Here is a 12,894-nt window from a genome sequence, read left to right as displayed (position 1 = left end):
CAGGATTGGCAAAAGTCAGTGTAACACGTGGAGCAACTAATTTGGGCAGAAAGTACTTGATGGCAGAGACCTCATGGGATTGCCAAATTAATTGGAGAAGCAGCTTGTGTGAGTTTCCTGAAATTTTCTCTTTTAGTGTTATATAAATATATTGCATTTGTTGTTAGATCAAATAAGTCAGCTATTACCTTGATTTGCTTGTCATCTGAAAATGCAGCTGACGTAAGTTTTTTGTGACTGAAACCCCATACACTTTCTCTTTATTGTTTATCTGCAATCTATGTGGACATACCTGATAAAAAGGGATGAATGATGACCTGTATTAGGGTGGAGAAAAATGTATGACGCAATGCTGCAGGTATTGGGATCAGTTAAGAGTTGTTGAATAGAACTTCATTGAAGCTTATTTAGGCTGTCAATTTTCTACTGACATGGTAATAATATAATACTTACCTAGCTCAATATGTGACAAATTTCTTAAGAATCAGTTAAAGGGCATATTGAAATAGCCTTAGGACAAATTCGTACTCAGACTTGCACTGTTGTACAATAGCTCATCTTTACAGCTGAGCTTCAAAACATAAATATAGGTACTTTGAGTTTTTAGAGTCATGGTTCTTAGGACTATGCAATCAATATTATGCGAAGTTCAAAACTGGCCTAAGAGGTATTCACAGTTTTTAAAGCATATATAAGTCAACTACATGATAGGGCAGGTGGATACACTCTATTTGGCTTCAAACAAAACCTTAATATTTGTTGACGTCCATGATGTACAAAACCAAGTAAGGACTTGTTTGTATAGAACTAAGCAAAAGCAAAAGTATTTTTTTGTTTTCCGGCCAAAATTTGAGACATTATCTGAAATTTTAAAATATTACGAAGAACTGACATGTGAATTTATGTGTCAACATTCAAATGGTGTAAAGTTTCAGTGTTTCAGGTTAAAAAAAATTCGAAGTGTATTTGTTGCAAAATTTAGATTAAGCAAAAAGCAAAAGTCTATCTAGACATGCTCTAAAATAAGACAATCCAAATATGGAGGAATGGCAAAAATTGATATAAAGAGAATGTTTCTCCTAGTGAGTGGCTTAGAAACTTTAAAGACATCCCTAATCGTGTACCTCCACCAAGTTTATTGGTTTTTGCTAGTACTACAGTGGTTTCTGTGTAAGGTTTTCTTTTCAGGTTATAGAAGAAGGTACTCTACTTTCAAGTAAAAAATCCAGTTATTCTGATTATGATGCTCAGTTAGTGGAATTACACAAATCAGTCCCTTACAGAAAATGGAAATACGAATTGTAATTGCATATACATCTTTTGGTAATAAAAAAAAAATCGAAGCTGTTTTAAAATATTGGATCAAGACTATACATATCTTAAGCTTATTTGGTTCTTGTAATATACATAAAAATTATCCTGTCAAAATGCATTTGAATCAAATCCTAGGGACTTTAATGCCTTTCCTCCTTACACTTACCAAATTTGTCTCCCCCTCCAAAAGAAGAAAACATAATCTATTTGATAAGTTTGTATTGTTTTATCATCATATCATATGGATTTTATGATAAAAAATGGAAATAATGTCTGCTTCTGTCTCGGTCATTAATAAATAGAATCCAATATTGAGCAGATTAATAATTAGGAAAACCAGAAAAATCAAAATCCGGAGTGCAATTTGAGAGTGATTAGGTACAGAATCCAGTGCAAAAGCCAATGGAATGGCAAGTAATTGGTCGTCCTAAGTCCCCAAGATTTGAAATGCCATTTGAAGCTACCCAACCAAGAAACCAAAATTGACAGCTAAATCAGAACCCAAGAAATAAGACCAAGTTCATAGCATATGTGGAAACTTACTGTGTTTCCGTTTCTTCCCCTGAGTTGCACAGTTTTGATTTCCCTATAAATTGTAGACGAGTTTCTGATTACTCTCTGTGAAAATTTGCAAGAGAATACTAGTACTCTCTGTGTTTGTTTGAGCTTTATAGCGTGTGTGGCCACCCAAAGTAGAAAGAGAAAAAATGGCATCATCTTCTTCTTCATTCGAGAGGACTTTGGCAGTGCAGCTTAGATCGGTTGGCAATGGCCTCCTCAATGCCCCTTCTTCTGTTGATGAACTCCTCACTCTTCTTGATGTATGCTGCCCCAATTTACCAATTCATGCATATAATGATTTACTGAGCCATAAAGCTTTACTTGCATTGGGATTTCTTATTTGTGTTTCATTGGGATAAATTTGAATGCTTGAGGGTGGTTGATGGTTGTTTGGGGGATGATTGATCTCCTGTCTTTGAGTTTCTCATCAGGCATATTTGTTCTTTTAGCGGGTCAATATATGCTAATCCATTTGGTGGTTATGCTTGTACGCAAAGGCATCTAGTTCATATGGAACAGGAAGTGAGTTCATATAATGGCTTTCAAACTCCTTTCTGAATGATACAACTTTGGTTTCAGCATATTACGTTAAGCGAGTTAAATAAATATCATTTACATTGCTCCTTGTACTTGGTGTTCTTTGCTGTCCACTTCTCCATCAGCTGGATGATATTCTTGTGCTACCATGAGCTTCAAAGTCAAATCTCTAGTTTTATCTTTTCCCTTCCCCTCTTTTTGACCTCTTAAAGGACATACATCACCAATCATTGGAGCATCTGAAAGGGTGTTCTCGTTCTACGTTTCCAGAAAGATTTCTGTACTCTTTAATGTTGTTTATTTAGATAGAGGAACTGACTTTTGCTTTCATCTACATGTCCCCTCTACATAGAATGCTGAAGATCTCTTGGTGAATATGGAGCAAGAGCCATCGGACTTCCTCCTAGATGCCCTTCTTCCCGTCATGAAAGGTCTCATAGCTGAAGCTCTGTTCAAACATTGTAATGAGGATGTTAGAGTTACACTGGCATCTTGCCTCAGTGAGATTCTGAGGATAACGTCGCCAGAACAACCATTTAATGACGATCAAATGAAGGTGTATAAAACAAAACTCTGGAGATTTTCTTAGACAATGAACTCACTCCTCTCTAGATAAAGTTTTGTTCTTTCACAGTTTCTTAACTATACATTCATGGGCAGGCAATTTTTCAACTGATCGTGGAGGCTATTTCGAAGCTATCTCGACCGTTGACACAGTGTTATGAAAAGGCCCTCTCTATACTTGAAACCGTTGCAAGGGTCAAGGCATGTCTGCTAATGCTTGACCTTGAATGTGAGGCGCTAGTTCTTCATATGTGCCAACATTTATGGGTATTTACTAGGTAATATTATCATCAGTAACATTTTACGGACTCTTTTTCTTCTTTTCGCTAAATAGTTTACCAGATATCATAAGAAAAGGTAGCTTTCTTAACCTTTGACCAATAACACTAATTAATGGAAATTGCTCTTTTGAGTTCCATTTTAGTTTTCTGGAATATCACAATTTGGCTTGTCTTGCTGTCTAGTAATCTTTCTTATGACTCAAAAGGATGATATTTGTAGTTAGTTAATTGCAGATGAGTTTCCATGTACATCAGTGTTCATTTACAAGTTAATTTGCCTTTCATAATTAGATGAATCTTTCGACTATATCATGTGGTTTTGTTTTGGTACTTTAAACCTTTCAATTTTGTTGAAGGATCTCCTGCTAAACTCAATGTTCTGCTTGGTGTAGCAAGGATTTTTTATTTAAGATGTTACACTGCTATCTTTACAAGAGAGATTGAGATTTAGCGATATCTGTGCAAGCTCTTGACCTTAATTCTAGGGTAGTGAAAAATAATGGCACCTAAATGGCTTTGTGGTAGTTGGATTATAACTTAGCTTAACAGTTGTGTTATGACAGACTGCAACAACACTCTTATGACTTTATTAAATGTAGTTCTCAACATCTTTTTATTATTGACATTTTAGCGTTTACCTTTCGATACTCTCTTATTTTTGATGGGTTCTTTTTTATTAAGGTCAAATCCATCTGCTGATGAATATTGGGCCGTGGAACAAATAATGGCCGACATCCTCGCTGAAAGTGAAGATATCAGCCCAGATCTTCTGATCCCTCTCCTGGCTAGTGTGCTTAAGGAGAATGAGGTTACTTTCATTTTTGACATTTCTGCTGTTTTAGCTTGGTTTGATTTGTTCATTCTCTAATAGGGAATATACCATCTTGCAGAGAGTGGCACCTTTCTGTTGGAAATTGGGAGAGAAACTGATCTCCGATTATGCAGAAAAGTTGAGACCTATTCTTAGGGGAGTACTTCAATCAAAAGGCACCACTTTGGATGATTATTCTCCTGTAGTGGCTTTATTATACCAAAATGAATCTACTACAGAGCATAATGATACTAGTGGTTCTCCTAAGCAAGGCAGTGCTGATTATCTAGACTCCAAGGGTGCAATGCTTCATGGGAAAAGGGAACTGAAACCCAATTCATCTATGAGACCCGAGGAAGATTATGATGTTTCTTGGCTGTACAGAGAGGGTCAAACTACTGAACAGCCACATAAAAGAAGGATCTCCGTAAGCAGAATTGAATTGAAGTCAAATGTGGAGACTGTGCGAGGTGAGGCAGCTCTGCTCCCGATTGATCTTAGAGAGAAAAAAATGAAGCTGCCAACCAAAGGAGGAAACAACACCAGTAAAGGCACCTCAAGGGTATGATTGCAACTGTTGCAGTATACTTTTCATACACTGATTAGATCTGACATTATAGATCTATTACATTATTTATCGTTATATTATTGAGAATGCCATCTTCGATTTTTATTATTATCATTATCATTATTATAAAACTGAAGTTTCTTCTAAAGCTGTGCTGAATTTTGTGGTTACGGTTATTAAAGAGGGTTGTTGCTCAGTTTTTTTCTTACTTTTTCCTAATTGCTACGTGGCATAGTCTTTGCACCTTTTTTTTTTTTTTTTCATAAAGTCATGTACTTTTCTTGACAATTTTCAGGAGTCTGGGGTGCTTGCTGATGGATTAGTTGGTCGTAGAATAAAGGTCTGGTGGCCATTGGATGAGATGTGAGCACTCTAGGATCCTCACTTTGAATACTTTGTTTCTGTCTCGGTTGAGCATGTTATTTTTTCAATCCTCATCTCCTTCTTGCACTTGCTACTAAGGGTTGTTTATGTCATTTTCTTCCTATTCCTAATTGTTTGTTATACAGGTTCTGTGATGGCCGAATTCAATCCTACGACCCTATAACAAAAAAGCATAAGGTGAGATGACTGTCACTTAAGAAGCTTCTGTAACTTTGACCTACCATTTGTTTTGATCATCTCAGTTAGCTTCTTGGATGTATCTGCATATGCAGATCAGTCCTTTTTTGTCCTCAAGTCCCGTCTGATGGCTAACTTTTCAGAATTTTGTAATTGTTTGTCTCGCCGTCTCTTGCTCTATGTGCTGCTACCTTTTATCTTTAACTCTGAGATCTTGCAACTGCATGTTCTTTGATATTGTGTTAAATATATATGGCCTGATTGGGACTATAGGTCTTGTACGACGACGGGGACAGAGAAACTTTAAACCTTGAGAAGGAATGGTGGGAGTTCATTGAGGATGATTTGCCAGATGAAGTAAGTGTTCACTTTAATTTGTTATCTTTCCGTGTCTCGTATCATTAAGTTAGACATGACTCCCTGCTTATGTGCTTCTTGGATATCTTGTAGCATCGACAGGTGGCTGATAATCCCAAACGCATCACTTTACCCATCATGTAAGTTTTGCCTTTCTTTGATATTTGTGCCAGCATGTTTCTTTTTTCTCCTAATGAAACTACTGTCTTATATGGTCCTGATTGTCATATCAGACTAAGAAAGCAGAATGGGCATGATGAAAGTTTTCAGTCCACGATGATATTGAACTACAAAAAATATGTTACGAGGTTAGATTTCAATATGTGTGATTTTACAATCTTTATCGTTCGCTTGGCTGCAAGCTTATTTCTCGTGTTTCTTTCCAGGGCCGGAGCAGTCACCAGATTGCTAGTTGAAGAAGCGCCAAATTTGGGCCACCAAAATATAGGTGGAGATGAGTCTAGTGACGATGAAAGCACTGAGGATAATGTCTTCGAGTTCAGGGCACGATCAAAAGATGTCCAACTCGAAAATCCTAGTGTGAGCACATCTGATGATTCAACTCCAGAAGCTAGCCCGCCAAGAGCAATCAAGGTTGGATCAAAGGATTTGCAGCTCGAAAATGGTAGAAGCACATCCAATGATTCGACTCCGGAAGCCAGCCCGCTTAGATCCATCAGGGCAAAACCAAAGGATGTTCGGCTACAAAGCACATCCAATGATTCAACTCCGGAAGCCACCCTGCCTAGATATATCAGGGCGAAATCAAAGGATGTCCGACTACACAGCACATCCGATGATTCAACTCCGGAAGGCAGCCCACCTAGACCTTGGGGATTGTGGCGGAGTCGGCGTCACTAATTCAAAAGTCAAGGGTACAGAAACAGCTACAGTTTTGGTAAAGTTGTAGAAGTAATAAATCTTAAGAAGGCATCAATATGCAAGAGCTAGGCCGCTGTACAAAGATACAGAGGTTGAAGAAGTTCCTGATGTCCAGGAGCTTTTTAGTTATCAGCCCTTGTATAGGCATAGATTCTTTTCTTGCTTTTGTAAATTTGAGTCGATTATAATTCTTAGCAACAAAATAGACAAAGCAAGCTTGTAATGAGTTATGGCTCATAATTCATTTTGTCCAAAATGGAATCTATATTCCACGAAAAATACTATCTAACCTATGTCTGCATTGATAATGTAAATTCAGCTTTCCACGTCCTCTAATATGTTATGTTTTATTAAAAAGAAACCTTCGAACATTGGAAATTTGTAGCTCCTGTAGTTAGTAATTTCTCCACATGACAAGATATGAGAACGAAAGATATGCAAGAATGCCGGTAAGTTAAGTTTTTCATGGTGATTATTGATTAACATTTTTATGATAATTTTTTTGTTAATAATCCTGTAAATTTTTATATATGATCAGTAATTTTGAATTAGGAAATTTTTCTAATGAAATTATGTGTAATCAATAATAGTTAAGGTCAGAAAAATGATAGTTACTTTTCATATAAAAAAAATAGTTCGACCACATCAGTATAAGTAGGCAAGCTTATTCATACCCCAAAATGAAAAATTCAGCTCCCTCTTTCTCTCTCTCCCCGGCTCTCACGTGAGCTTGTGGAGTAACCGGAAAGAGGAATATGATGGCCAAAAAGACAAACAGAACAACGAGGAAGACGGTCATTGGTCGAGGATGGATGTCTATTGTTTTCTTTTCCTGAATTTTACTGATAGCACTCTTCGATCATGGGAGACGCAGAGAGTGAGCGAAAATTAAGAATTGTCACCCGACTCAGTTATCTTTAAAGTTAGATCCTGGTATTGCTTTGATCATTTTGTCGTAGTGTCAAATGGTTTTGAAAGGTGATTAGGTTTATGTAGTTGACTTACTATTTGAGTAAGGGGTGAGGCTAGTGCAGAAATATTATTGTGCACTTTGTACCGTTATATATTATTCAATTCCGTTCCCATTCCTTTTTGTTTATTCTCATATCTTGAGTATTCACTTGCCAATTTGAATATCATGTAGCTATTGTGAGAAAAAGATTATGTGCTTGGTCTCCAACAACATTCTCTTCTCTCCAAGTGCCTCGTTGCATCACCTGCTAGTTCTCATGAATTGTAGGTTTGCAAAGCCCAACCCAAACCAAAAAGCCGAACTTGGTGAAGGCCAACACGGAAGAAAGCCACTCCTCTTATTTTAGCCTTGTGCTTTGACTTCTAGGCAACATAAATATATGAAAACGGTCTACCTCGTTTAACAAATAGATCATATGTTATGTCTGACATTCGCTTCTGTATTATATAATAATATGGGGGTAATTCTCTGATAATTGGGTTTCTTTTTCGGGCACCAAGACAAAAACTCCATTTTTGTCGTGCACGATTTCCTATGGATGGTTGTGTTACGATCCAAATTGGCCCATCTTCTACCAAACATACTGAAATATTCAAGAGAGTCTCTCTCCACTCCACAGTCCCCTGCTCTTGCATGAACTAGTTGAGTCTCAGAAAAGAGGAAGACGATGGCCAAAACAAGAACAAATTGAAAGAACAGATGAAGATGGTCTCAGTCGACTGCTTTGTTCCTCTCTCTCTGTTCGCAGGTTCGTATTCATCTATGATGGTTGCGAATCCTTGTTCATATTTCTCGGTTTGTCGATCGGCATTGCTGCTTAGTTTCATCGGTGTCGGGTACTTTGGTGTTTTCTTAGCTCCTCCTTTTTTTTCAAGAAAAAAGAGCAAAACATTCATCTTTTCAACCACCCGCCTGGGTGGCGCTGCTGGAGCGCGCACTCTTCCTCTCGCAAAAGGTTGAGTGTTCGAATCCCGGGTGCCGCAGGGTGACTTAACCGGTGCACGTGTGTGGTGGCTAGCACGTGTCGCCCCCAGGGTTTACCTCCCGGCTGTCGGCCGTGCGGGGGTTCCCTGGGTCATAAAAAAAAAAAAAAAAAAAAAACATTCATCTTTTCATGGTTCAAAGCGAAAAGATACCTCTGTTCTGCTTTCAAGTTTGCTGATTTTTGCTATTTGCAGATAAATTCAGGTTTTTGCTACTCGTTATTGACAAAGCCCAGCTGCAAAATTTTCTGATCTCCTCCTTTTTGTTTTCGCGTCTGCATAACTCGTCAATGTAAGCTTCGTCCATTGCAGACTATCAACATTTGTTTTTTTTCCCCCTCCCAATACCCTTCTTGCCAACAAAAGGCCGTATTGCCAAAATCTTGCACCCTTGTGAGACTTTGTCACCTTTCAATACTTGCTGACATCCTTCATAAATTAAACAAAAAGCTGGAGGAAAATTTATTATGAAAATGTTCGTACAACATTAATAATAAAGAAGAAAATCCCCTTCAACAAGTTCAGGCTGTGAGGGAAGTCGAAAAATTTACAGCATGCATAATAAGGCGAGGTATCCAGATTCCACTGAAAATCAACATGTACTATAAGGCTTAAACTGTTTGGACAAGCATTTATAAAAACTTTTTGACCCAACCAATGAAGGTGCTAAAACTACATAACATCGAATAAAATCATCATCAACGTTTTGGTATCATCAAGGAATAGAAAGACTAGTCTTGTTACCAGAATTTGCCAATGAAATCCACTAAAAGCAGGAAGTCTTGTTTTAACAACTGGCTAGTTTTGTAATTCACAATCATCTTGGATTATGATTTTCAGACTTTCTCCCATTACCCCCCATGCTGCGCTTTCTCCTTAACTTTCAAAACCCATCGTCATTCCCGCTGTTCCTTTTTCTCTTGATGTAACTGATATAAATTTTGTTATACATATTCTTTACCCAAAAAACGGTATAGCTAATGTGGCCTAGTGTCGCTTTGTATAGTTGTTAATATAATAGCTTCTCATGGAGGTGATGGCGCACTATGGTCATCCCCTATAAATATTCATATATCCTCTCTCTATCAACTCACACATAGCACCTGCGATTATCTACTAGGCTGATCTAGCTTTAATTCTTCATCCTAGGTTTTGTATTCGTTTTGTTTGAATTGTATAATTCTGCTGAAGGACTCCGTTGATAAAAAAATCCTGGAGATATAGGAGGAGTGCTACAGTTTATCTTCTAAAAGCAAGCAAGAAAGAGTTTGTGGCTAACTGGTCAGAGAAAACTTTGAAGGTGAATGTCTTTGGTATAAGACAAGATACATATCTCCTAGCTCACTATGTGACAAATTTATTGAGGCTTATTTAGGCTGTCAATTTTCTTCTCACATGGTCATATACTTACCTAGCTCAAAATGTGACAAATATCTGAAGAATCAGTTAAAAGGGCATACCGAAATAGCAATCAACTATGATGGCAATTGCCTCGGGACAAATTCGTACTCTTACTGGCACTGTTGTACAAATGATCAAAGTTAGATGAACTTTAGAGATGAGCTTTAAAACAACATAAATGTAGTGCTATCTGGTTACTTTAATTGTTTAGAGTCATGTTTTTTAGGACTTTGCAATCAATATTTTGCTGAGTTCAAGACTGGCCTAAGAGCTATTCACAATTTTTGAAGCATATATAAGTCAACTATATGATAGGGCGGGTTAATACGCTCTATTTGGCTTCAAACAAAACCTTAATATTTGTTGAAGTCCATGATGTACAAAACCAAGTAAAGGCTTGTTTGTAAAGGATTAAGTAAAAGCAAAAAGTACATTTTTGTTTTCCCGCCAAAATTTAAGACAATATTAGAATATTAATAAATTACGAAGAACTTTTTTTTTTGCTAAAAATATATTACGAAGAACTTGTATGTGAATATACGTGTCAACATTCAAATGTTGTAAAAGTTTAGGGCGTTTCAGGTCAAAGTGTGTTTGTTGCAAAGTTTAGATTAAGCAAAAAGCAAAAAGTGAAGTCTATCTAGACAAGCCCTGAAATAAGACAATCCAAATATGGAGGAATGGCAAAAAATTGACATAAGGAGAATGTTTCTCCTAGTGAGTAGCTTAGAAACTTAAAATACATCCCTAATCTTGTACCTGCACCAAGTTTATTGGTTTTTGCTAGTATTGCAGTGGTTTATGTGAAATCCAGTTATTCTCATTAGGATGCTTAGTTAGTGGAATTACAGAAATCAGTCCATCACAGGAAATGGAAATATGAATTGTAATTGCATATAAATCTTTTGGTAATAATAAAATTTATGAGCTGTTTTCAAAAAATAAACCAAGGATATACATAACTAAAGCTTATTTTGGTCGTTTGGGTTCTTGTAATTATGCGATGAGTCATAGACCGTGCATAAAACTTATCCTGTCAAAATGCATCTGAATGACCCTAGGAACTTTAATGCCTTTCTCCGTTTTCCCTTACCAAATTTGTCTCCCCCTCCAGAACTAGAAAATATAATCTATTTAATATGATTTCAGCTGTTTTCAGCTGTATAAGTCATTCATCACACACACCATATTGTAACACTTGCACCTATTCATGTTTGGCACATTATATCAAACCAAAAAAGTGTTGCCTGCCAATATAAAAATATTATACATATATGTATATCACTATGATTTTAACAAATGTTTCTGGAAAATATAATCAAAGAATAAGAAGAACATTTCATTTGTAGTTGCATGACTATCTTTTAAAACATAAATTTAATATTTGCATGTCTAACTCTTTATATTGGTGATATAATATACCTTGTTCCTTTTTGACAATCTCATTTTGTTTTATGATCATATCATATGCCTTTTATGATAAAGTATGGAAATAATATCTTCTTCTGTCTCGTTCTGAAATATATGGTAACCAATACAGAGCAGGTTGAAAACTAGGAAAACCAGAAAAATCAAAATCTGGAGTGCAATTAAAGAGTGATTAAATACAGAATTCAAAAGCAATGAATGGCAAGTAATTGGTCCTCCTGATTTGAAATACCTTTTGAAGTTATCGTGTTTATTTATTGTCATGAAAGTGAAGAGCACATAGTGAGAGCCAACCAAGAAACCAAAATTGAGAGCTAATTCGGAACCCAAGAAATATGAACAAGTTCATAGCATAGGTGGAAACTTACTGTGTTTCCTTTTCTTCCTTTGAATTGCCCAGTTTTGATTTCCCTATAAATTATAGATGAGTTTCAGATTACTTTCTGTACAAATCTGCAAGAGAATACCAGTGCTCTCTGTGCTCGTTTGAGCTTTTTAGCGTGTGGCCACCCAAAGTAAATTGAGAAAAAATGGCACCATCTTTTTGTTCACTTGAGAGGACTTCGGCAGTGCAGCTCAAGTTGGTTGGCAATGGCCTCCTCAATGCCCCTTCTTCTGTTGATGGGCTTCTCGCTCTTCTCAATGTATGGTGCCAATTTGCCCATTCTTGCATTTGCATGTGATGACGTGGTGTGCTGTGTTGCTTTACCTTACTTGCATTAGGTTTTATTGTGCATGCTGTGCTCATTGAGATAAAATGATAGCTTGATGGTGTTTGATAATTGTTTGGTGCTGTGCAGTATCTGCGCCAAAGTACTCAGCAGCGTTCTTTGCCTTTGGAACTAATTGTCATTTCTGTTTTGAATATTTTTCGATCATTCGTCTGTATCACATGTACTGTTTCTCATTTGGTTTTGTAGATTATGTCCTTTTCCTTCCAAGATTTCAGCTTTAAGCTCATTTGATCTCCTTTTAGGCTACATACAATATCTGTTGTGGTGATCAGCTGATGTTATGTATTCAGGCCACATTGTGGTGATCCATGCGTTGCATTTTTGGGGGCGAAATATTTTAACTTTGTACTTCTAGTGACTCATTCATTAATTCCTATGTGTTAAATGCCCCATTGCTGCTTGCTGGGTCTTGACTCTTGCTAAACGCGGGCAATCGGGACATGTCAAGAACAATCAAGGACATAATCGTGGCAGATATGCTAATTTATCTGATAGATAGACTTTTATTTGGGGGACTGATTCAGATAATATCTACCTTCTGCTTTAAGGTCGTATGAAGGCTTTCAAACTCTGTTCTGATTGATACAATATCAGATATAGTGTTTTTAAATATTTATTTATTTTTAGTTGTGGAGGCAACTGGTTGCTTTATTACATTGCTCGTTGTGGTTAATGTTTCTTTGGCATTTGCTTCTTTGCATCATTAATGGTAGTTTGTGCCACCATGAGCTTCAAAACTCTAGTTTCTACTTATGTTTCCCTTGTATATGATGACTTTTTATCTGTTCAATGACATCACCTATCCACCTCTTTACTGTTTTCAATGAGTTTGCCTTCTCTTCTTGTGATTTTAAAGCATTTCTCTTATTATCTAATGTTGTTGCTCTATTCATAAAAACAACTGTTTGCTTTGCCTTACGTGTTCCACTGCATTTCAGG

At 36.8% G+C, this 12,894-nt stretch overlaps 1 protein-coding gene across 1 annotated transcript; it reads left to right on the top strand.

Annotated features, from left to right (window-relative positions):
- LOC115689074 (sister chromatid cohesion protein PDS5 homolog D-like) lies at positions 1-6,766 on the top strand. The gene is made up of 11 exons (XM_056320365.1): positions 1-108; positions 2,765-2,968; positions 3,073-3,254; positions 3,939-4,065; positions 4,148-4,630; positions 4,932-4,999; positions 5,146-5,197; positions 5,471-5,554; positions 5,648-5,694; positions 5,788-5,862; positions 5,941-6,766. The coding sequence occupies exons 2-11, from the start codon at positions 2,789-2,791 to the stop codon at positions 6,413-6,415; spliced, it is 1,773 nt and encodes a 590-aa protein (XP_056176340.1). The 5' UTR covers positions 1-108; positions 2,765-2,788; the 3' UTR covers positions 6,416-6,766.
- Positions 6,767-12,894: the final 6,128 nt, after the last annotated feature.

Source organism: Syzygium oleosum, unplaced genomic scaffold, assembly GCF_021117445.2.
Source record: "Syzygium oleosum isolate NSW1041296 unplaced genomic scaffold, Sole_v2.1 Sole_v2.20, whole genome shotgun sequence".
In the NCBI taxonomy this organism is placed as follows: domain Eukaryota; kingdom Viridiplantae; phylum Streptophyta; class Magnoliopsida; order Myrtales; family Myrtaceae; genus Syzygium; species Syzygium oleosum.
The sequence above is the reverse complement of the archived record's forward strand: the minus strand, read 5'-3'. Positions and strand labels throughout refer to the sequence as shown.

What these genes read in the sequence shown, in the direction of transcription:
- LOC115689074 (XM_056320365.1), top strand. Translation starts at nt 2,789, where the DNA reads ATGGAGCAAGAGCCATCGGACTTCCTCCTAGATGCCCTTCTTCCCGTC. An exon ending in CCAGTAAAGGCACCTCAAGG is followed by an intron (nt 4,631 to 4,931) that starts GTATGATTGCAA and finishes GACAATTTTCAG; the next exon opens with GAGTCTGGGGTGCTTGCTGA. An exon ending in TGGTGGCCATTGGATGAGAT is followed by an intron (nt 5,000 to 5,145) that starts GTGAGCACTCTA and finishes TTTGTTATACAG; the next exon opens with GTTCTGTGATGGCCGAATTC.